Raw genomic sequence first — 25822 nt, forward strand, 5'->3', positions numbered from 1 at the left:
CTTGGAGGTCTTCTAGTCCAACCCCCTGCTGGAGCAGGCGACTCTACACACCGTATCAGACAGGTGTTTATCCCACCGCTTCTTAAAAACCTCTATTGATGCAGCACCCACAACTTTGAAGGAAGCCGTTCTGCTGGTTTCAAGGTATAAATGAAAACAAATTGATCCTCCGCCTTATTCCTTTCCCGGTCCAGAAACCTTTGCAGCTGACATCGAAGCGGCCACCGGTTGCGTCTGAGGCCCGACTCCGCCATTTTCACCGGTTCTACCCAAACGTCTCCAATTGTCTCTAAAAGAAGTTCGGAAATGGCCCGACACAGCAGCAGCCCGCGCCTCCCCCCCCCCCCCCGTGCCGGGCCCAATGCAGGCTTCCGAAATTCTCCAATGTTGATCAGTCAATTCCCGCGGTCCGTTTGGAGGTGCCGAGTCCCAGGCCGAAGGGTCAAGTCTTACGGCCTGTTGTCGCCTGTTCTCTCGTTCGCAAAATAGTTGTCGAGTCTCCGGGGGTGTGTGTGGAGGAAACGAGATGGGTTTTGTAGAGGCCGCTTAGGTTATTTTCATGCTCCATTTAATGAAAAGAATAAATTAAAGCGGGGTGGGGGGGAAGCTTTCTTCTCCTTAAATAACGGGATTAGCAAGAACGGGAGCCGGGCGTGGCGTTTGCCCGGCGTTTGCAGGATGCTGAATTGTTTTTCCCGCACGTCAAATGGAAGGGCAGCTGAGCCTCGTCGCAAACCTTGGTTTCCCCCTTAAGCGATGTTTCGGTTATTCCCCCTTGCCGTTACCCAGGGAGGAGCTGTGGGTTCGAGGCTCTTATGATGACGGGGTGCAGCCTCCTTCTACGTTTTTGTGAGTATTTTTTGTTTGCCGGCGAGGAATTCCTTGCAAAGGGGAATTCTAGAGATCCCAAACTGGATTTTTTTTGGGGGGGGGCCACATAGCTCTGATGCTAATGTTAACTTGTTCTACTCCTTTGTGGGATGCGTTGATGCGGCTTACACGCGGGGCAGGTAGTCCTCGGCTTATGATCAGAATTGAAATTTCCGTTATTAAGGAAAGGTGGGTGTTTTATGTTGTGCCTGATTTTACAGCCTTTCTTTGTTTGGCCACGGTTGTTAAGTGAATCATGAGGTCGTTAAGGGAGCCCGACTCCCCCCCCCATTGGCTTTGCTTGGTGGAAGCTGGCTGGGAAGGTCACGTGACACACACACACACACTGGGATGCTGCAACCGTCTAAATACATATCAGTTGCCAAAGTGCCCAAGTTTTGATCACATGAGCAAGGGGCATGCCGCAGCGGTTGTAAGCGCAAGGACCAGTTGTAAGTCACTTTTTCCAGCACAGTTGTAGCTTTAATCAAAATCAGAACAAAAGAGTAACAGAGTGTGAACGGTCGCTAAACAAATGGTTGCAAGTCGAGGACTACCTGTAATGCATGTTTGTGTGTGTGTGTGCGTGTGTGTTCCATGTTTATTCATGTGTTCGCCCTTCTGGTATTTAAAGGCTCAATATGCATCACTATCTTATAAACTAGTGTGAGGCAATAGGATAGGACCTTGATTGGGATATTGTTTATTTCTTGATTGTTAAAAAGGTAAAGGTTCCCCCGCACACGCGTGCTAGTCGTTTCCGACTCTAGGGGCCGGTGCTCATCTCCGTTTCAAAGCCGAAGAGCCAGCGCTTGTCCGAGGACGTCTCCGTGGTCATGTGGCCGGCATGACTAGATGCCAAAGCCGCACGGAATGCTCTTACCTTCCCACCAGAGTAGTCCCTATTTTTCTACTTGCATTTTTACGTGCTTTCGAACTGCTAGGTTGGCAGAAGCTGGGATGAGTAACAGGTGCTCACTCTGCTATGCGGCACTCGGGATTCAACCCGCCAAACTGCCGACCTTCTGATCGACAAGCTCAGCGTCCTGAGCCACCGCGTCTCTCGATTGATTGTTAGTCTAGTATTAATCTTGGTATTAAAGAAGAGAGAGAGAGAGACCCCGCTCCCTTCTTGCACTGATGATGTTACCTAGCTGGGTCACGAAATGTCTGCAAGTAAACCACCCAGCTCAGAGAGCACCAAGGACCCCACAGTCCTCCTTCTCCTCCTCCTCCTCCCTCCTAGCACTGATGATGTTCCCTACTTGGGTCACGAAACGTCTGCAAGGAAGCCACCCAGCTCAGAGAGCACTGAGGACCCCACAGTCCTCCTCCTCCTCCTCCTCCTCCTCCTCCTCCTCCTCCTCCTCCTCCTCCTCGCACTGATGATGTTTCCTACTTGGGTCACGAAACATCTGCAAGAAAGCCACCCAGCTCAGAGGTCACTGAAGACCCCACAGTTCCCTTCCTTCCTTCCTTCCTTCCTTCCTTCCTTCCTTCCTTCCTTCCTTCCTTCCTTCCTTCCTTCCTTCCTTCCTTCCTTCCCAGATGATGTTACCTAGTTGGGTCACGAAAGGTCTGCAAGAAAACCAGCCAAGCTCAGAGAAGCACCCAGGACCCCACAGTTCTACCCCGAGCTACAGACATTCTCTCCCCTTGAAAACAAGCTTGGTTTCTCTCCGGCAACGCAGAGAGAGAGAACCCTGGTGCCTGTGCAAGGCCCTCCGGGCGACCACAGAGCACTCCTTCGGCCTTGAACTTTACTCAGCCTTCCTTATATAACGCCCCCTGCAAAACAGGACGTGAATCGACGGCCGACGGGCAGGCTTCCTCCCTCCGTGGCGGCTTCTTGCATTTTGCTCGTGGAGCAAAGTGGCTTGTAAGATGTGGCGTGCGCCGAGTCGGTGCGACCTTTGAAACCTGGAACCGAACGGAAGGAAGCCAGCCCTTGGCACACCTTTGGCACGACCCGTGAAACAGCTGCCACCCCAGGCTGCTCTCAGGACTGCAGGTAGTCCTCGGACGTACGACCACAGCTGAGCCTCCAATGCCTGTTGGCAAAGCAAGCCGCTTGTTAAGTGACTTTTGCCCCATTTGACGATTGGTCTCGCCAGGGCGGTTAAGTGTGAATCGTGGCAGTTGTTAAGTCAGTGACATGGTCGTTAAGTGAATCCGGTTCTCCCCCCCCCAATCGATTTTGCTTGTCAGGAGGTCACAAAAGGGGATCACATCACACACACACACACACACACACACACACACACACACACACACAGACATGGACACAGAATCCACATCCTATGCTGCATTTAGCAAGTGTTCAGACCCCCTTCACTTTGGTCCGTTTTCTCTTTTTTTAACCCATTTACAGACATTTCTAAAATTCTCTTTTCACTTTGTGAAAGAATCTACTGTGTGTAGATTAATGAGGGGAAAAATGAATTTAAAGCCCCTGAAGGCAGGACAAGAAGCCACCGATGGAAACTCATCAAGCAGAGAAGCAACCTGGAATTAAGGAGAAACTTCCTGACAAGTTACAACAATTAACCAGTGGAACAACCTGCCTCCAGAGGTGGTGAATGCTCCAACACTGGAAGTTTTTAAGAAGTGACTGGACAAACCATTTGCCTGAAATGGCATAGGGTTTTCTGCCTGAGCAGGGGGTTGGACTAGATGACCTCCAAGGTCCCTTCCAACTCTGTTTTTCTATAACAGAGAGAAGCAACCTAGAACTAAGGAGAAACCTCCTGACATAACAACTAACCAGTGGAACAACCTGCCTCCAGAAGCTGTGAATGCTCCAACACGAAGTTTTTAAGAAGAGGCTGGACAGCCATTTGTCTGAAATGGCCTAGGGTTTCCTGCCTGAGCAGGGGGTTGGACTAGATGACCTCCAAGGTCCCTTCCAACTTTATTGTTGTTGTTATTCCAGCGCCCCTGCAAATGGGTGTGTTTTCTTGTTTATACTTCATTTTCCGGCGTGTTGCGTGTTCTGCGCACCTAGGAAATACGGTCCCAAATTCCCACCCAAAATTCCCACTGACCTTGACGAAACGTCCTCGCCAGATATTTCCCAATGATTTAAGCCACGTAAGTCGGGCTTATTCACTACGCGTCACAAAGCATACGTATTAGAGCCTGTTTTAGCCTCAAAGGATTGTGGATCCCGTCCTCAAGAGGCGCCTAATCATACGTCTCAAGAGACCCCCCCCCCCGATAGGATGGAAGGATATAAAACTTTCCGATGAAGGACGACATGCCTTTTGCACTCCTCTTTTACATGCAAATGTGAATGTGAAAATCGAAATACATGAATTGGAAAGAAAGTTCAGAAAAAAAAATGGGTGGTGGAAATTCTTCTTATTCAGTTTCGGCTTCCTGAACCAACTGTGAACAAAAGGCAATTATCACTGAATAAACTGGTGGTTGCGTCCTTTCTGAATATGGCACGCTAAGGAGAAGCGCCCATGGGGGCGTGGGTGATGGGTTATGTGTCATCAAATGGCTGTCAACTCTTAGCAGTGATAAGAGTGATGACAATTAATTCAAGGAAATGGATATATTGGGGGGAAGGGCACCAGGCACTTGGGCCTAGTGGTGAAGGCGCCAGGCGAGCAAGTGGGAGACTGGCATTAATCCCGCCTTAGGCCAATCACCAGGTGTCAGTGAGTTCTAGTCCTGCCTTAGGCATGAAAGCCAACTGGGTGACTTTGGGCCAATCACCAGGAGACGGTGAGTTCTAGTGCTGCTTTAGGCATGTAAGCCAGCTGTGTGACTTTGGGCCAATCACCAGGAGATGGTGAGTTCTAGTCCTGCTTTAGGCATGAAAGCCAACTGGGTGACTTTGGGCCAATCACCAGGAGACGGTGAGTTCTAGTCCTGCTTTAGGCATGAAAGCCAACTGGGTGACTTTGGGCCAATCACCAGGAGACGTTGAGTTATAGTCCCGCCTTAGGCATGAAAGCCAACTCGGTGACCTTGGGCCAGTCACCAGGAGATGGTGAGTTCTAGTCTTACCTCAGGCATGAAAGCCAGCTGGGTGATTTGGGGCCAGTCCTTCTCTCTGAGCCAAACTGGGTGGTTGTTGTGGGGAAAATTAAGAGGAGGAAGCCGCATTAGCTATGTTTTCCGCCCGCAAATTCAGACCTGGTACTGCATATTTTTCCCTGCCGCTGACCTTTTGGCACTTTTGCGTTTGGAACTGACTCGTGCATCATCAAGGGTCGAACATCCACGTGTGAACCAATCCTGGTGCAGTTGAAAACCCGGTGCAGTTGTTCAAATTAGGACGGCTGCTGGCCACCTTCCAGGATCTGCAGATGGAAGCTGTGCGAGTCCATTCTTTGTCAACTTCAGAAGAGACGTGGGCCTCCAGCTCCCAGAATTCCCCAGCCAGCGCGGTGTGAAGGAATTCCCACCGTGCATTTTGTGGGGCTTCTTCCTAAACCAGCCAAAAATCCCTGCTTCAGTTGTGCAGGGACAGGTAGTCCTCGACTTGACGGCCAATCGTTTAGTTGGGCGCTTGGCAACCGCATTTACGACGGTCGCGGTGTCCCGGGGGGGGTCACGTGTTCCCCCTTTGCGACCTTCTGACTAGCCAGGTTAATGGAGTTAGATTCACTTAACGGCCGGGTTACTGGTTTCACAATTGCACTCAGCTCAGAGAGCATCGAGGACCCCACAGTCCTCCTCATTCCACTCCACAAACCCCCCTCCCTTCTAGCACTGATGATGTTCCCTAGTTGGGTCATGAAATGTCTACAAGAAAATACTTAAGCTCAGAAAACACCAAGGATCTCAAAGTCCTCCTCCTCCTCCACCTCCACCTCCACCTCCACCTCCTCCTCCTCCTCCTCCTCCTCCTCCTCCTCTTCTTCTTCTTCTTCTTCTTCTTCTTCTTCTTCTTCTTCTTCTTCTTCTTCTCCTCCTCCTCCTCCTCCTCCTCCTCCTCCTCCTCCTCCTCCTCCACCTTTTTCCTCCTCCTTCTCATTCTTCTCTTTCTCCCCTCCAACCCCCTCTTCCCCCTCCTCCTTCTCTTCTTCCTCCTCCTCCTCCTCCTCCTCCTCCTCCTCGCTTCTAGCCCTGATGATGTTCCCTAGTTGGGTCATGAAATGTCTACAAGAAAAATGCCAAGCTCAGAAAGCACCAAAGACCCCACATTCCTCCTCCTCCTCCAACCCTCCTCCCTTCTGGCACTGATGATGTTCCCTAGTTGGGTCACGCAACGTCTCCAGGAAAACCACCCAGCTCAGAGAGCACCAAAGGACCCACAATTGAACCTTGACTTACAGATATTTTCTTCCATCAACAATCTGCTCACTTTGACCTTTGTTCTCAAAGCGTAGCCATACCCGGATATTTGCAGTGCACTAATCATCTGGCCATGGGACATCACTCCATATGGAATATTAGAGTACGGAATAAAACACCCATGCATTATTGACTTGTATCCTGCCTTTATTATGTTGATAAGCAACTCAAGATGTCAAACATATCCAACACAACTTCCTCCTCCTATTTTCCCTGTCAGGTGGGTTTGGCTGAGAGAGAGGGTCTGGCCCAAAGTCCCCCAGCTGGCTTTCATGGCTAAGGCGGGACTAGAACTCCCCGTCTCCTGGTGATTGGCCGAAAGTCCACCATCTGGCTTTCACACCCAAGGCGGGACTAGAACTCACCGTCTCCTGGTGATTGGCCCAAAGTCCCCCATCTTTCACGCCCAAGGCGGGACTAGAACCCTCCGTCTCCTGGTGATTGGCCGAAAGTCACCCATCTGGCTTTCACGCCCAAGGCGGGACTAGAACTCACCGTCTCCTGGTGATTGGCGCAAAGTCACCCAGCTGACTTTCACGCCTAGGGCGGGACTAGAACTCACAAGTCTCCTGATTTTTAGTCTAGTGTCCAAACCACTAGACCAAACTGCTGAATTTGTGATGGCCATTAGGTCTGCATATTTGGCTTCAGTAGATAAGACTCTTTTGTTAGAGCTAACAGGTACGATGAATTGAGCAAAGTCAATTGTTTACAGACGTGGTCACTGCCCTGTGTTTGCCAAAGCCTTTGAGTTGGAGAGTCAACAGAAACAGGTTCAACTGGCAAATCAGCCAGACGGATATTTTCCTGTCCTGGGAATCTGGAGACATTTAATTTACTGGACGTTCACAATCCTCAATCTGGGCAACCCTATAGGATTTGCACACACGTCAACTCAGAGTAGTATTAGTACTGTTGAACTTTACCTGTTTGGATATATGTTGGTAACCTGGTGACAGTTGGCTAATTGGGGACACTGTTCAGCCACCTTTATGCTCCATGCTGGGTACGTTGTGATGGGGAGCAACCTTGAGAGAAGATTTTTGCAAGTGGGTTACAGGAAGAGAGAGATGCACCCTGTTTATCTTCTAGTAGTTGGTGCTAGAATTCCACTAGAATATGAGTAAACTCCATCCCCTACTACCGGTTGCACTGATGATGTTACCTAGTCATGAAATGTCTGCAAGAAAACAACCAAGCTCAGAGAGCATCAAGGACCCCACCGCTCTCCTCCTCCTCCTCCTCCTCTTCCTCCTCCTCCTCCTCCTCCTCCTCCTCCTCCTCCTCCTCCTCCTCCCCATTCCACTCCCTACTAGCACTGATGATGTTGCCTAGTTTGGAAAACCACCAAGCTCGGAGAGCACCAGGGACCCCCCCCCTCCCTGTTCTTGCCAGCCCCGTTGGACTGTTTGAGCTGGCTTTTGCTCTGCAAAGGACTGCCAGAATGCAGCCAAATTTGGCCAGAGGGATGTGAAAAAAAACAAACATATTTTGTCTTCCCAGACGCATGAAGATGACATGAATGAAAACCTAGCGCGGCTGCTAAATCCACAGCGTGGCTTTCGTTGAGCTCAAGGGCCAAATCCTCCGTGCTCCAGGGAATCCCCTCAAAGAGCTGGAAACGCATTCCAGGGCTTCTGCCTACCGAGCCCTGAGGAAATGCGTGGTTTTTTTCTTTCCTCTTGTGCAGAATTTTTTTTAAAAAGTCTTTTTTTACTGAAGAGAGCCTGCTTCAGAAGCGTTTCTAACAGCCCAGCTAGGAAGAGCGCAGAATTGGGGGGTGGGGGTGGTAGCAAGCCTATTATGTTGTGTTGCAAAGGGGGTGATTATCTTGTTTATGGCCTTGATGATGATGATGATGATGATGACGATGACGATTAAAATACAAATCTGCACAAAACCTTAAGCCATTTGCTTGTGGGTTGGTTTCCGAACGTCGCGTTACCAGGCTAGGTAACAACTTCATCGGAGTTGGGGGTGTCCGTGTTCTCTTTATTTTATTTTATTTCATTATTTTAATTCCATTTATATCCCGCCCTTCTCCGAAGACTCAGGGCGGCTTACAAGCTTAGCAGTAGCCTTCATTCTATGTATATGCCTGCTTGTTAGGGCTTTCACACACACACCCCCAAGCGGCATTATTACAAAGTCAGCTTAATTGCCCCCAACAATCTGGGTCCTTTTGTTGGGCGTGAGAATATATTTAGGAAGTATATCTACAGGTGGTCCTCGGCTTACGGCAGTTCACTTACTGACCATTCCTAAGTTACAACGGCGCTGAAAAAAACTGACTTAGGACCATTTTTCACACACTTTGCAACGACGGTGGCACACCCAAGATCACGGGATTAAAAACTCGGGACGCTTGACAACGGACTCATGTTTATGACAGTGGCAGTATCTTCCCCCTCCCCCCCGCCTCTGGGGTCATGTGATCCCCTTCTGACAAGCAGTTGGGGGAGCCAGATTCACTTAACAACATTCACAACGGCAGGGTTACTAACATGACCCCTGCAGTGATTCACTTAACGGTAGCAAGGAAGGTCGTGAAGTGGGGCAAAACTCACTGAACAAATGTCTCACGGAAATTTTAGGCTCAGTTGCGGTCATAGGTCGAGGACTTGTCTGTATTTGTGTGCTCTGTTGTTACTTATTGGGTGTATAGACCAGGGGTAGGCAACCTTGGCTCTTTTATGACTCGTGGACATCAACTCCCAGAATTCCTGAGCCAGCATGGGGGAACTGTGGCCCCCCTCATGACTCATGGACTTCAACTCCCAGAATTCCTCAGCCAGCATGGGGGAACTATGGCCATGACTTGTGAACATCAACTCCCAGAATTCCTGAGCCACAATGGGGGAACTGTGCCTCCCCTCATGACTTGTGGACTTCAAATCCCAGCATTCCTGAACCAGCATGGGGGAACTATGGCCCCTTCATGACTTGTGGACTTCAACTCCCAGAATTCCTGAGCCAGCATGGGGGAATTATGGCCCCTTCATGACTGGTGGACTTCAAATCCAAGCATTCCTGAACCAGCATGGGGGAACTATGACCCCTTCATGACTTGTGGACTTCAACTCCCAGAATTCCTGAACCAGCATGGGGGAACTATGGCCCCTTCATGACTTGTGGACTTCAACTCCCAGAATTCCTGGGCTAGCATGGCTGGCTCAGGAATTCTGGGAGTTGAAGTCCACAAGTCATAAAAGAGCCAGGGTTGCCTACTCCTGGCATAGGCCACTAAAGCCTCCTAGCATTTTCCCTGGTATGCAGAAATATTAAAACACTGATGGGGTGATTAAAGCGAGGGAAATCGTACGGGCTCCTCAACTTATGGATCCACGATTGGGACTAGAATTTCCGTTGCTGAGCAAGGCAGGTGAGTCACATCTGATTCTACGACCTTTATTTTTGCCATAGTCGTAAAGGGAATCAGCCCCATGGGCTCAGATTAACACGGATTTCAATTATTCCATCGCTCCCAAAATGATTGATGGGGACATATAAAGCCCATTGTACCTTCACCACTGGCCGTAATCCTAGAAAGCAGCGATTGTTACGTTTTCAGCGTGTCTTGAGTTAAAATCTCTAATTCCAAGACTTCTCCACCCCCTGTAAGAACACGTTTGTTAAGATTGTGATCGTTGTGGAAACGTACATCAGAAAATGGAGTAACCGAGTTGGAGGGGAGCTCAGAGGTCATCTAGTCCAACCCCCTGCTCAGGCAGGAAACCCTATACCATTTCAGACAAATGGCTGTCCAGTCTCTTCTTAAAAAAAAACAACCTCCAGTTTTGGAGCATTCACAACTTCTGCTGGCAGGCTGTTCCACTGGTTAATTGTTCTAACTGTCAGGAAATTTCTCCTTAGTTCTAGGTTGCTTCTCTCCTTGATCAGTTTCCATCCGTTGCTTCTTGTCCTGCTTTCAGGTACTTTGGGGAACAGCTTGACCCCCAACTCTTCTTTGCTGCAACCCCTGAGATATTGGAAGATGGCTATCATTTTATTTTTATTTTAATTCCATTTATCTCCCGCCCTTCTCCGAAGACTCAGGGCGGCTTACAAGCTTAGCAGTAGCCTTCATTCTATGTATAAGCCTGCTTATTAGGGCTTTCACACACACCCCAAGCGGCATTATTACAAAGTCAGCTTATTGCCCCCAACAATCTGGGTCCTCATTTGACCTACCTGGGAAGGATGGAAGGCTGAGTCAACCTTGAGCCTGGTGGGACTCGAACCTGCACTAATTGCAGGCAGCTGGTGTTACTTAAGGAGGCATCAGCCCACTGCTCCACCAAGGCTCATGTCTCCGTTCTCTTCATTAAACTAGAGATACCCAGTTCCAGCAACCGTTCCTTATACGTTTTAGCCTCCAGTCTCCTAATCATCTTTGTTGCTCTTCTCTGCACTCTTTCTAGTGTCTCAAAATCTTTTTTACATCGTGGGGACCAAAACTGGATGCAGCATTCCAAGTGTGGCCTTAGCAAGGCAATTAATAAAGTAATATTAACACATCTTGTGATCTTGATTCTGTCCCTCTGTTAATGCACCGTCGGCTTCCCTTAGACAACAGAATGAAAATGTCAGAGGGGAACTACATTTCTCCATCCGCTCTTCCTTTACAGCAAATATTAAGTTTGAAGGCATGCATATAAAACAGCAGTGATGAATACATGTGTGTAATATCTAACAGATGTTTTGTGCATGTGTATGTAGGCAAGCAAGCAAGGGCCTTTTCAGGATTTTAATGAGCGTTACAGAAGGCTTTTTGTCAACGCACAATGCCCAACGTTCTCCCCAAGAACGGCTGTGAAGAAAAAAGAAAATAAAAAATAAAAAGCAGGGGAAAAAAATTGCTCTCTGTTTGAATTTAAACTTTTAAATCCGAAAATTCTTGACGTTGTACAAATGCGGCACGTCAGATTGCTCAAGAAAAGAGTAAATGTTTTAGATCGGTTATTTATATGTGGTTTTTTTCTTTCTTTCTTTTTTCTCACCTAGCAGACGCTCTTGGGAAATCTCGCTGCTTTAAAACCTTGTTTCTCTTGATGTTTTTGGTAATAAAGTTCTGATTCTTGTAAGAGGGCTCCTGAGGTTAAAAACAGCTTTGTGAATTTGTATTCTAAGGACTGTCAGTAACGCCTTTGGAAAACACACACACACACACACACACACACACACACACACACACAAACACACAAAAACCTGGGCTGAGGTGCTTTGGTGTCGCTTCTCCTCCCCAAGTCAAGTCTTTCTTCTGAAACGAAAAAGATTGAAATGTAATTGCTAATCCAGGCTGCCATTTAAGGAGCGAGAGTCACAATTAGTCCTCGGCTTACGACAAACAATTTGGGACCAGAATTTCCACTGCTAAACAAGACGGTGGTTGAGTTGCGGCCAGTTTTGCATGGTCAATTTTTTTGTTGTGGTGGTGGTTATACACGAATCGCCGCAGTTGCTAAGGGGATCCTGCAATGGTTAAAAGAAATCTCGCTTCCCCCATTGACTGGCAGAGAAAGCTGGCATAGAACGTTTTTAGATTTTTTAAAAAATTGTCTCATTTTTGGATCTCTTTAAGAAGAAGACGGCAATATGCAGCTTGGGTGTGGAGGAAATCCTGTTAAATTCTGTTGTGTAAAAAAGAAAAAATCTACGTGGTCACTTAAGAGTTGATGGCACATACGGAAACCAGGGGTCCTTGGCGCTCTCTGAGCTGGGTGGTTTTCTTGCAGACGTTTCATCACCCAACTAGATAACATCTTCAGTGCTAGAAGGGAGGGGGGATTGTTGAGGAGGAGGAGGAGGAGGAAGACTGTGGGGTCCTTGGTGCTCTCTGAGCTTGGTTGTTTCCTTGCAGACGTTTCATGACCCAACTAGGGAACATCATCAGTGCTAGAAGGGAGGGGGGTTTTCAGAGAGGAGGAGGAGGAGGAGGACTGTGGGGTCCTTGGTCCTCTCTGAGCCTTGATGGTTTTCTTGCAGACGTTTCATCACCCAACTAGATGACATCTTCAGTGCTAGAAGGGAGGGGGGATTGTTGAGGAGGAGGAGGAGGAGGAGGAGGAAGACTGTGGGGTCCTTGGTGCTCTCTGAGCTTGGTTGTTTCCTTGCAGACGTTTCATGACCCAAGTAGATCACATCTTCAGTGCTAGAAGGTAGGAGGAACCGAAGGACTGCGGGGTCCTTGTTGCTCTCTGAGCTTTGGTGGTTTTCTTGCAGACATTTCATGACCCACCTGGGTAACATCATCAGTGCTAAAAGAGAGGTGGGTTGTGGAGAGGAGTAGAGGGAAGAGGAGGACTGTGGGGTCCTGGGTGCTCTCTGAGCTGGGTGGTTTCCTTGCAGACGTTTCATGACCCAACTAGGTAACATCATCAATGCTAGAAGGGAGTGGAGTTTGTGGAGGAGGAGGAGGAGGAGGATTGTGGGGTCCTTGTTGCTCTCTGAGCTTTGATGGTTTTCTTGCAGACGTTTCATGACCCAACTAGGGAACATCTTCTAGCATGGATGATGTTACCTAGCTGGGTCATGAAACGTCTGCAAGAAAAAAAGCTAGCTCAGAGAGCACTAAAGACCCCACAGTCCTCTTTCTCTATCAACAGTCCTCCTCCTCCTCCTCCTCCTACTCCTCCCTCTCCCCCTCCCCTCCCTACTTTGGGTAATGAAACTATCTGCAAGAAAACAAGCAAGCTCAGAGGGCACCAAGGACCCCTCATTTCAACCCTGAGCTACAAGTATTCTCCGTTATTGGCACATAGCGTAACTGACTTTTGAGAGAAATGCACAAATGGTGTATACTTCTGGTTTTTTAAAAGCCTGTTACCCTATTTTATGTCACAGTCAGAAGTGCGCTGCAGAATTCAAGACACAATCAGAGACAAAAAAAATGAACTTGGCAAGTCTGCCAATGAATCTTAAGCAGCATAATCTGTTTGGTTTTGTGTTTTTTTTTTTTGAAGTGTGGGTGTGACTTATTGTAGAATAAAATAATACTAGAGCTGGAAGGGACCTTGGAGGTCTTCTAGTCCAACCCCCTACTCAAGCAGGAGACCTTACAATATGTCAGACCAACGGCGGTCCGGTCCCTTTTTGAAAGCCTCCCACTGATGGAGGAGCACCCACAACTTCTGAAGGCGTTCCCTCGGTTGCTTGCCCTCAGCATTAGGAAATTTCTCCGTAGTTCCGGGTTGCTTCTCTCCTTGACTGGTTTCCAACCTTTGTTTCTTGTCTTGCCTTCAGGTGCTTTGGAAAATAGATTGTCCCCCGCATCTTTGAAGGAACCCCTCAAATATTGGAACACGGCTATCATGTCCCCCCCTCGTCCTTCTCTTCATTAAACTGGACAAATTCCTGCGACCCTTCTTTGTATGTTTTAGCCTCCAGTCCCCTGATCATCTTTGTTGCTCTTCTCTGCACCCTTTCTAGAGTCTCGACATCTTTTTTTACATCGTGGTGACCAAAACTGGATGCAATATTCACAGCGTGATCTTTACCTAAGGCTTTGTAAAGCAGTACTTAGAACTACACGTGATCTTTTTTGTATTAAAAAGTTTTTCAGTACATTTTATCTTTAACAAAACAACCCCTCCCCACCCCCATCCCCCCTTCCCAACCCAACCCTCCCCTTCCCCCCTCCCCGACTTCCCAGAGCTAAACACAAGGTATAAAAGTAAAAATAATAATCATAAACTACCATATGCTAACAACAATGAACTATTAAATCTATCGCACTTTAGCTCTATAAAATGACTACAAGCAATATAAGAACTACACGTGATCTTGATTCTGTCCCTCTATTAGTGCAGCCTAGGATTGTGTTGGCTTTTTTGGTGGCTGCCACACACGGCTGGCGCCTATTTAGGTGATTGTCCACTAGGACTCCAAGATCCCTCTCGCAGTTGCCGGCACTGAGCCAGGTTTCACCTAGCCCAGCGGTAGGCCACCTTGGCTCTTTTATGACTTGTGGACTTCAACTCCCAGAATTCCTGAGCCAGCCATGCTGAGGGGAAAGGGAGAGGTTTCCAAGCTGAGCCAGGCTGGCTCAGGAATTCTGGGAGTTGAAGTCCACCAGTCATGAAGGGGCCATAGTTCCCCCATGCTGACTCAGGAATTCTGGGAGTTGAAGTCCACCAGTCATGAAGGGGCCGTAGTTCCCCCATGGTGGCTGAGGAATTCTGGGAGTTGAAGTCCACCAGTCATGAAGGGGCCAAAGTTTCCCCCATGCTGGCTCAGGAATTCTGGGAGTTGAAGTCCACCAGTCATGAAGGGGCCAAAGTTTCCCCCATGCTGGCTCAGGAATTCTGGGAGTTGAAGTCCACAAGTCATGAAGGGGCCATAGTTCCCCCATGCTGGCTCAGGAATTCTGGGAGTTGAAGTCCACGAGTCATGAAGGGGCCAAAGTTTCCCCCATGCTGGCTCAGGAATTCTGGGAGTTGGAAGTCCACAAGTCATGAAGGGGCCATAGTTCCCCCATGCTGGCTCAGGAATTCTGGGAGTTGAAGTCCACGAGTCATGAAGGGGCCAAATTTCCCTCATGCTGGCTCAGGAATTCTGGGAGTTGAAGTCCACCAGTCATGAGGGGGCCAAGGTTGCCTACCCCTGACCTAGCCTGTACCTATACAGTTGGTTTTTCTGGCCTAAGTGTAAAAACCTTATTTTTATCTACACTGAATTTCTGTTTGATTTGCTGGCATTTTATTGTTATGCACCTAATGACCAGTAAAGTGATAACCGCCATTCAGCTGGAGATAGGCTTTGATTTAACCTGTGGTACCAAAGCGTTCACACATGCAGCGGTGGGCAGCCTCTTCCCTACGGTATAAGCAAGGAAGATTTGAGTGCAAAATAACGCAAAGAAGGAAATGGAGGCGGGACATTAGATGTGGGGGGAATCCCCAAAGCTGCGCTGAAACCTTACAGTACGATCTTCGTGGTTGTGCATTGTTTGTCTGAGCCTTGCCTTGAATGAATAATTCTAGGATCACTTTTGGTCCATAGGTAGGCAATGATTTCCACCGCTAACCACTAAATACAGACCGAACGTTTCTTTCCCGTTCCTTTACTAAAATCAGAACTACCAAACTTGGCCTGCAGTGTTGGAGCCTAAATGCCTACCGTATTTTCCGGCGTATAAGACGACTGGGCGTATAAGACGACCCCCTACATTTCCTGTTAAATTATAGGGTTTGGGCTATACTCGCCGTATAAGACTACCCCTCTTCCAACGCACACTAAATAAAAATTAAAAAACATCAGATTTGATTTTAATATGGTAATTTTAATTCAAATGCTTATGACATGCAGGTGCTTAGTAGGAAAACTCACTTATAAACATAAGGCTGTTTGTCATCAAACATGTAAACATAAAACAGTGCAAGTGGATATAATAATAATAATAATAATAATAATAATAATAATAATAATAATAATAATAATAAGTTGGAGGGGACCTTGGAGGTCATCTAGTCCAACCCCCTGCTAAGGCAGGAAACCCTATAAACCCTGTAAAAATTCACAGACTGCAGCTTCTTCTCCAATTGGTCCCGCTTTCCCTGCGCAGACTAAATGGGAGATCCGCTCCAGGTTTTCCAGCCAGCCCTGTCCCTAAATTTTCAGCACCCGGCGTATAAGACGACCCCTGACTTTTGAGAAGATTTTCATGGGTTAAAAAGTAGTCTTATACGCCAGAAAATACAGTAATTGGATGTTGCCTTTTTCTCCAGGCTTCTATAACCGAGATATTTAGGGGGTCCCTGGTGCTCTCTGAGCTTGGGGGTTTTCTTGGAGACGTTTCATTACCCAGCTAGGTGACATCATCAATGTTAGATGGGAGTTAGAGGAGGAGGACCACGACCATCATTGCGGACTCCTTGGCACTCTCTGAGATGGATTATTTTCTTGCAGATGCTTCATTACCAAACTTGGTAACATCATCCATGCTAGAAGGGAGTGGGGTTTATATATTAGTGGCTTGCCCTGTGAGTGCTGAATTCTTGGTGGTCCCTTATATAGGTGGTTCCTATATAAACAGACAACAGTCCTCCTCCTCTTCCTCCTCCTCCTCCTCCTCTCTGCAAACCCCCCCTCCCTCCTGGCACTGATCATGTTACCTAGTTGGGTAACGAAACGTCTGCAAGTAGCTCAACTCAGAGATTAGCGACCCCTGATTTCAACCCTTAAGTATAAATATATTATCTTCTATCAGTTCAAAATATCTACGCTAGAGCAACACAAATAGAGCGGGCTCGTTTCTGGAGACAAACTTTAAAAGCCAGCCATGTACCCGAATTTGGAGCCTGTGCTTTTCCCTATCTGGACAGCTCTCATTAATTCACTTAATATTGATTTAGTTAGTTACATATTGGCACGGCCGCTTAAAACTGCAGATAGGAATTGTCCTTTTGCGTGTGTGTGTGTGAAAGTGGTTTATTTCCAAACTCATCAACGGTCCCGAATCGTTGATCTGTTTTTCTCCTGAATTCATTTCTGATTTCTATCCATCGGCGTGAATTTGCAGAGTTCGAACTGGGCTGATGTCGGGTTTTTTGTTGTTCAATCGCCTGGCTCTTCCCCGTGATTTTAACAACATTTTTTTTTCTCTCTCGTCTTTTTTGTAGGACGTTCAGTCAGAAGAAAACGGCGATTGAGAGAGAATATGCCCAGGTAAGGAGCAGAACGTTGCGGCCGATTGTTGAAGAGTTTGCATTCTCTTTCCTGCAGAGTTTTAAAATGGTTGTAAGCTGAGGATTATCTGTACTAGCAGACCAGGCCTGTGTGCCTGATCTAGAAGGTTCTTTCCTGATCTATTATTTTATTATTATTATTTATTAAATTTTTATACCGCCCTTCTCCCGAAGGACTCAGGGCGGTGTACAGGGCAATAAATATCAAAATATAAATACAGAAGTTAAAAAGATTAAATAATCTAGAAGGTTCTTTCCTGATCTAGAAGGTTCTTTCGGCCTCCACACACATCCGATTGTTCGTCTTCAACACATTTCGCTTGATTTCATTTAGTACTGTTTCATAGACTTATATACAGGGAGTCTTCGACTTATGACCATGGTTGAGCCCAAAATGTCTGTTGCTATGTGAGACAGTCATTAAGTGAGTTTTGCCCCGTTTTACGACCTTCGTTGCCCCATTTGTTAAGCAGATCCCTACTAATTGTTAAATTAGTAACACGGTTGTTAAGAGAATCTGGCTTTCCCAGTGACTTCGCTTATCAGCAGGTCGCAAAAGGGATCACATGTGACCCCGGGACAGTGCAACCGTCATAAATATGAAACAGTAGCCAAGAGTCTGAATATTGATCACGTGACCCTGGGGATGTCGCAGCGGTCGTAAGGGCGAAAAATGGTAATAAATCACTTTTTTCAGTGCCGTTATAATTTCAAACTGTTGTGTGGTAAGTCAAGGACTACCTGTATATAACCCACTCAGGCCTATGTACATAGTTACTTATACCACCCATTAGCTCAGGGGTCTTCAAACGTGGTCCTTTTATGACTTGTGGACTTCAACTCCCAGAATTCCTCAGCCAGGCACGCTTGCTCAGGAATTCTGGGAGTTGAAGTCCACAAGTCATAAAAGGGCCAAGTTGGAAGACCCCTGCATGAGCTGCTTAAAACCATCAGCCTTCAGTGGGTACAATATTACACAGACTCGGTTTGTCGCATAGATTATTTATCTCACATAGGCCAAGTTGAGAGGATGAGGGAAGAAAACCACACCAGAAAAAGACAAGAGGCAGGTGACTTCCAAGAAGACACATTTGCGGGAAATACAGAATATAAAATACAGAATAACAGAGTTGGGAGGGGCCCTGGAGATCTTCTAGTCCACCCCACCCCCCCGCTTAGGCAGGAAACCCTAGATCAGGGGTCTTCAAATTGGCCCTTTTATGACTCATGGACTTCAACTCCCAGAATTCCTCAGCCAGCATGCCTGGCTGAGAAATTCTGGGAGTTGAAGTCCATGAGTCATAAAAGGGCCGAGTTTGAAGACCTCTGCCCTAGATCATTGCAGACAAATGGCTGTCCAGTCTCTTCTTAAAAACCTCCAATGATGGAGCACCCACAACTTCTTGAGGCAGGTTGTTCCACTGGTTAATTGTCAGGAAATTTCTCCTTAGTTCCAGGTTGCTTCTCTCCTTGGTTAGTTTCCATCCGTCACTTCTTGTCCTGCCTTCTTCAGGGGCTTTGGAGAATAGATTGAACCCCGGCTTCTTTATCTGCTGCCCCTCAGATCTTGGACCATTGCTATCATGTCCCCCCCTCGCCCTTCTCTTCATTAAACTAGACATCCCCAATTCCAGCAACCCTTCTTCGTATGTTTTAGCCTCCAGTCTTCTAATCATCTTCGTTGCTCTTCTCTGCACTCTTTCCAGAGTCTCAACATCTTTTTTATTTGAGGGGCTGCCACAAAGAAGAGGGGGTCACGTTCTTCTCCAGAAGGCAGGGCAAGAAACAAACCAAAGAGAGAAGCAACCTAGAATTAAAGGAGAAAGTGAGGACAATGAACCAGTGGAACAGCTTGCCACCAGAAATCACGGACGCTCCATCACTGGAGGTTTTCAAGAAGAGACTGGACAGTCAGTTATCTGAGGTTCTCCTGCTTGAGCGGGGGGCTGGACTAGAAGACCTCCAAGGTCCCTTCCACCTCTATTCTATTATTATTCAAACTGTGGTGGTCCTACCAAGGACTACGTGTGGTCCTACCAAGGCATTATATTTGTTACCCTTTAGTGATCTAACAATATACCAGTTCTTTAAGTGAATTTTAGCTGATAATAGAGCCTTAGAAAGAAAAAAAAGGTGTTTTCCTGTTGTCTGCCCACAGTATGTCTGTAGCACATTGGGTTGTTGTGTAAAAAAGAATTTGCTTTTCTGGGCAAGCCTGTTCTTCTGACAATGCTATTGTGTTTTGTTTTGTGGTTTTCCTCCTGCTCTTTAACAGACACAATTGTCATTTTTTTTTCAAAATCTTTCTTTCCCTCTTTTCTTAAGGCAGGAGAAGTGGACTAATTTGTTTTAGGGGGGAAAATACGCTCTAGTTTTCTAAGACAAAAAATGGAAAGGGTGTGTTGGAAGTCACAAATAGATTGTCAGTTTGTTTCAACCCCGGCTCAAAATCTGTGAAAATCTATCATTCACGATCTCTTTCTCTCTCCTGTTAGACAGGAATCATAATCTGATGAAATCCGTTGGTTTACAACAGGGGTAGGCAACCTTGGCTCTTTTATGACTTGTGGACTTCAACTCCCAGAATTCCTGAGCCAGCCATGCTGAGGGGAAAGGGAGAGGTTTCCAAGCTCAGCCATGCTGGCTCAGGAATTCTGGGAGTTGAAGTCCTGAAGTCATGAAGGGGCCATAGTTCCCCCATGCTGACTCAGGAATTCTGGGAGTTGAAGTCCACCAGTCATGAAGGGGTCTTAGTTCCCCCATGCTGGCTCAGGAATTCTGGGAGTTGAAGTCCGCAAGTCATGAAGGGGCCATAGTTCCCCCATGCTGACTCAGGAATTCTGGGAGTTGAAGTCCGCAAGTCATGAAGTGGCCATAGTTCCCCTATGCTGGCTGAGGAATTCTGGGAGTTGACGTCCACAAGTCATATAAATGGAATTAAAATAAATAAATAAAATAAATAAATATAAGAGCCAAGGTTGCCTACCCCTGGTTTAGAAGGAGACTGTCAGTTTTGACCATGGATGACTATAGGTAGTCCTTGAATTGCAACCGTTGCTAAGCAAGACAGTTTTAAGTCAATCTTGCCCCATTTTACGACCTTCCTTGCCACCGTTGTTAAGCAAATCACTGCAGTTGTTAAGTTTGTAACACGGTTGTTAAGTGAATCTGGCTTCCTCGTTGACTTTGCTTGTCAGAAGGTCACAAAAGGGGATCATGTGACCCCGGGGCACTTTCGACCGTCATAAATATAGGCAGTTCTTGACTTATGACCACAATTGAGCCCAAAGTTTCTGTTGCTAAGCGAGACATTTGTTAAGTGAATCTTGCCCCATTTTACGACCTTTCTTGCCACAGTGGTTATGGGAATCACTGCAGTTGTTAAGTTAGTCACACAGTTGTTAAGTGAATCTGGCTTCCCCCATTGATTTTGCTTGTCAGAAGGTCGCAAAAGGGGATCAGATGACCTGGGCATGTTGCAACCGTCATAAATGTGAGTCAGTTGCCAGGCATCTGAATTTTGATCACCTCGCCGCAGGGATGTTGCAACGGTTGTTAAGCGTGAACAGTGATTGTAAGTCACTTTTTCCCCTGTGCTGTCGTAACTTTGAACAATCACCGAAGGCACAGTCGTAAGTCCTGGATCACCTGTGCTCTGTTGTTTTGAAAGGCAGCAAGAGCTTTGGGCAGGATTTGGGATCAAAAGGATCACATTTGATCAGGTTTCTCTTTAGACACCCATCTTTCCAGTCCTTCTGAATTTAAAATGATGGGGAAAAAGATGGCGAAGGAATTAATTATTCTATATCGGTTGAGGACTAAATTCCCTTTTGAAGCTTCTGAGTCATGCACTAAGAATTTGGATTGCTTAGCAATGCTTATTATGGGTAATAGATCCAAAACCAACACTTGTTGATCTCTCACTCTGGACCTTGTGCCTTGGCTGCCTGTAAAAAATGCTAAATTATTGGGCATTTTGGAAGGAATCTTCCTGCAGCCTCAAGCCTACAGCTCAGCTGTATACACAATGGAAGAACATTGCTAAGATAAACTTGGACAAAAGGCTTGGAATATCCTGTTTTACCAGGCTGCCCGCCTTTTCTTCCAAAGAATGTCAGACAGTGGAGCTCTGACCTTAAGAAGAATTAATTTATCCCCCTCCAAAAAAAAAGAAAAAAGAAAGAAAAAGAAATTATTTTCCAGCTGCCCAACAAAGATTGTCTGTTTTATTATGTGGAAGATAACAATAAACTTGAAGGGGCACGTCGGCTTTGAACTTGTTATTCGAGCTATTCGTCCAGTTTTTGGTTTAAAGTTTTGGGTTTTTTTAAAATTAGATTAGATTAGATTAGATAAAGGTAAAGGTTCCCCCGCACATGCGTGCTAGTCGTTTCCGACTCTAGGGGCCGGTGCTCATCTCCGTTTCAAAGCCGAAGAGCCAGCGCTTGTCCGAGGACATCTCCGTGGTCATGTGGCCGGCATGACTAGGCGCCAAAGGCGCACGGAACGCTCTTACCTTCCCACCGGAGTGGTCCCTATTTTTCTACTTGCATTTTTTTTATGTGCTTTCGAACTGCTAGGTTGGCAGAAGCTGGGACGAGTAACAGATGCTCACTCTGCTACGCGGCACTCGGGATTCGACCTGCCAAACTGCCAACCTTCTGATCGACAAGCTCAGCGTCCTAGCCACCACGTCCCTAGACTAGATTAGATATCCTTTATTGTCATTTTTTCCCCCTGTGGGCACAACGGCGCACATTAAAAATGAAATTTAGCTGCTTGCTCTCATACATAACACATACATAACACACATTTAGAACATACTATGTACAACACATGTATAGACCTACACCCTTACCTATAAGTAACACCTAAATATTAATCACAATTAATATTTTAATGATTTTTAATCATTAGCACAGCTGGCCTTGAAAGAAATCCAGATAGTCCTCAACATACAGCCAGAGTCGAGCCCAATATTTTTGTTGCTAAGTGAGACATTTCTTAAGTGAGTTTTTCTCTCATTTTACGACCTTTTATTGCCACCGCTGTTAAGTGAATCACTGCAGCTGTTAAATCAGTAACACGGTTGTTAAGTGAATCTGGCTTCCCCATTGACTTTGCTCCGGAAAGTCCCAAAAGGGGATCACGTAACCCCCCTTTTGCCCCTTTAGGACCCTAAGTGTGAAAAACGGTCATAGGTCACTTTTTCCCACTGCTGTTGTAATTTCGGTGACTAAAAGCCAAGGGTTCCCCGTATCCTCAAAGTGTTTTTTTAGGAGGCAACTGGACTTCCTTGTTTTTCTTTGAAGATGTTTCGCTTCTCCTCCAAGAAGCTTCTTCGGCTCTGACTGGGTGGTGGGGAACGGAAGGATTTACACTCCTTGCAGAGAGCTGGTCATTTGCATTCTTTTACAGGGTCGTTGAGGCCACTTGGAGGCTTACCTGTGTCCTCAGGGTCACCTGAGTGGTGCAAACGGGGGATCTATCTATCTCCAGTCTACAACACAATCCGTTCAGCAGTTCCAAGAAGGCTCCACGCCCATTTGCACCACTCAGGTGACCCTGAGGACACAGACAAACTTCCAAGTGGCCTCAATGACTCTCTAAAAGAAGGCAAATGACCAGTTTTTCTGCAAGGAATATAAATATAAACGACATCATCCATGTCCAGTCTACAACACAATCCGTTCAGCAGTTCCAAGAAGGCTCCACGCCCATTTGCACCACTCAGGTGACCCTGAGGACACAGACAAACTTCCAAGTGGCCTCAATGACTCTCTAAAAGGATGCAAATGACCAGTTTTTCTGCAAGGAATATAAACGACATCATCCATCTCCAGTCTATAAGACAATCCTTTCTGCAGTCCTAAGAAGGCTCCACGCCCATTTCCACCACCCAGGCGACTCTGAGGACACAGATAAACCTCCAAGTGGCCTCAATGACTCTCTAAAAGGATGCAAATGACCAGTTTTTCTGCAAGGAATATAAATATAAACGACACCATCCATCTCCATTCTATAAGACAGTCCTTTCTGCAGTCCCAAGATGGCTCCACGCCCATTTCCACCACCCAGGCGACTGAGGACACAGATAAACCTCCAAGTGGCCTCAACGACTCTCTAAAAGGATGCAAATGACCGGTTTTTCTGCAAGGAGCATAAATCCTGCCATTCCCCACCATCCAGTCAGAGCTGAAGGTGCTTCGTCTTCAAAGAAAAAACAATAAGTCCAGTTGCCTCCTAGAGAGAGAGAAAAAAAATGTACACCTGAAAACCAAATACAACGCTAGAGGTAAAACATTTGTGTTTCCACCTTTGAATGGCCTTTTATACCTCTAATTAAAAGTCCAAAGTATAGGCTCAGGGTTTAGTTGGCTGTGCAAAAACTTTATAATGGATTTGCATTTTACACTCCTGTCGCCATCTGTCTTGTTCTAGGTCAGGGGTAGGCAACCTCGGCTCTTTTATGACTCATGGACTTCAACTCCCAGAATTCCTGAGCCAGCCAAGCTGGCTCAGGAATTCTGGGAGTTGAAGTCCATGAGTCATAAAAGAGCCTAGGTTGCCTACCCCTGTTCTAGGTTCTGAAACTTTGCTCCCCCCTCTCTTTTTTTTTCTTTTCCTCCTCGTCTTTGTCCTCGAGAAAATAAAAGTAATAAAACTGGGTGAGCCGCTGAGGAATTCTGGGAGTTGAAGTCCCCAAGTCTTAAAAGTTGCCAAGTTTGGAGATCCCTGTTTTAGTTATTCTGTGATGATGAGAAGAAAGGAAACCATATATGGATTTCTCTCTCTTCTTCCCCCCCCCCCCCAGGGATGGTTCTGGATTACCTTAGGGTGTTGGTATCGGGACCACAGCAATCTGTAGTAATGTCCCTTTACGGCCAGTTGGAAGCCTTAGTAAGTTAGGTAACGCCATTTTTACCAAAGAAATGTTCTTGGGTCAGGCTATTTATTTATTTTAAACCCGCCTTTATTTGATAAATAACTCAAGTAGTGAACATACCCACTACTCTTTCCGCCTCCTATTAACCCATAACAACAACATGTGAGGTGGATTGGGCCAAGAGAGGATGACTGGCCCAAAGTAATCCAGCCAGCTTCCATGCCCAAGGCGGGACTAGATCTCACCGTCGCCTGCTTTCTATCCTGGTGCATTCACCACTAGACCAAGCTGCTTATAATGTTGTAAACTTGGCATTGATTGGAAGGATTTTTTTTTAATTAGCAATCCTAAATTCTTGATTGGAAAGGCTGGTCGGAGACCATAATAAAGATACTTGATTTGAATTCTTGATTGATGAAGGCACCAGATGCCTCCGCCAGATGCCCAGGGTGGAGCGAAGGAGAATTGAACCCCATTATTTTGGGTGTTGTTTCCCCCCCGCTCTCAGTTTAAGAAAGATAAGGAGTATGATCGTGATATTTTTTTTTTAAAAAAAGCCATTTTCCCCAGAGTGTGACTATGAAGCAATGCTTTCAGGATGCAGATGTTCAGAATGTATCCAGAGCGAAGGGAAGGGAAGAGAAAGGAAAGGAAAGGAAAGGGGAAGAGAGAAAGAAAGGAAAAAGGAAAGAAAAAAGGGAAGGGAAGGAGGAAAGAAGGGAAGGGAAGGAGGAAAAGGGAAAAAGGGAAGAAAAAAGGGAAGGGAAGGAGGAAAGAAGGGAAGGGAAGGAGGAAAAGGGAAAAAGGGAAGAAAAAAGGGAAGGGAAGGAGGAAAGAAGGGAAGGGAAGGAGGAAAAGGGAAAAAGGGAAGAAAAAAGGGAAGGGAAGGAGGAAAGAAGGGAAGGAAAGGGAAAGAGAAAAAGGAAGGAAGGAAAAAAGGGAAGTGAAGGAGAAATGAAGGGAAGGGGAAGAGAAAAAGGAAGGAAGGAAAGAAGGGAAGGGAAGGAGGAAAAGGGAAAAAGGGAAGAAAAAAGGGAAGGGAAGGAGGAAAGAAGGGAAGGGAAGGAGGAAAAGGGAAAAAGGGAAGAAAAAAGGGAAGGGAAGGAGGAAAGAAGGGAAGGGAAGGAGGAAAAGGGAAAAAGGGAAGAAAAAAGGGAAGGGAAGGAGGAAAGAAGGGAAGGAAAGGGAAAGAGAAAAAGGAAGGAAGGAAAAAAGGGAAGTGAAGGAGAAATGAAGGGAAGGGGAAGAGAAAAAGGAAGGAAGGAAAGAAGGGAAGGGAAGGAGGAAAAGGGAAAAAGGGAAGAAAAAAGGGAAGGGAAGGAGGAAAGAAGGGAAGGGAAGGAGGAAAAGGGAAAAAGGGAAGAAAAAAGGGAAGGGAAGGAGGAAAGAAGGGAAGGGAAGGAGGAAAAGGGAAAAAGGGAAGAAAAAAGGGAAGGGAAGGAGGAAAGAAGGGAAGGAAAGGGAAAGAGAAAAAGGAAGGAAGGAAAAAGGGAAGTGAAGGAGAAATGAAGGGAAGGGGAAGAGAAAAAGGAAGGAAGGAAAGAAGGGAAGGGAAGGAGGAAAAGGGAAAAAGGGAAGAAAAAAGGGAAGGGAAGGAGGAAAGAAGGGAAGGGAAGGAGGAAAAGGGAAAAAGGGAAGAAAAAAGGGAAGGGAAGGAGGAAAGAAGGGAAGGGAAGGAGGAAAAGGGAAAAAGGGAAGAAAAAAGGGAAGGGAAGGAGGAAAGAAGGGAAGGAAAGGGAAAGAGAAAAAGGAAGGAAGGAAAAAGGGAAGTGAAGGAGAAATGAAGGGAAGGGGAAGAGAAAAAGGAAGGAAGGAAAGAAGGGAAGGGAAGGAGGAAAAGGGAAAAAGGGAAGAAAAAAGGGAAGGGAAGGAGGAAAGAAGGGAAGGAAAGGAAAGGGGAAGAGAAAAAGGAAGGAAGGGAAAAAGGGAAGAAAAAAGGGAAGGGAAGGAGGAAAGAAGGGAAGGGGAAGGAAAGGGAAAGAGAAAAAGGAAGGAAAGGAGGAAAGAAGGGAAAAAGGAAAGAAAAAAGGGAAGTGAAGGGGGAAAGAAGGGAAGGGGAAGGAAAGGGAAA

The 25822-nt window shown here is 46.5% G+C and overlaps 1 protein-coding gene across 1 annotated transcript in view; it reads left to right on the forward strand.

Moving 5' to 3' along the window:
• Positions 1-25822, forward strand: part of FCHSD2 (FCH and double SH3 domains 2) — a 129889-nt gene that overhangs the window by 35725 nt on the left and 68342 nt on the right. The window contains exon 3 of the mRNA XM_083362587.1: positions 16800-16845. Within this exon, the coding sequence (XP_083218713.1) occupies positions 16800-16845 (46 nt within the window). The remainder of the gene's footprint in view (positions 1-16799; positions 16846-25822) is intronic.

The sequence above is a fragment of the Vipera ursinii genome, assembly GCF_947247035.1.
Source record: "Vipera ursinii genome assembly, chromosome: 4".
Lineage (NCBI taxonomy): Eukaryota > Metazoa > Chordata > Lepidosauria > Squamata > Viperidae > Vipera > Vipera ursinii.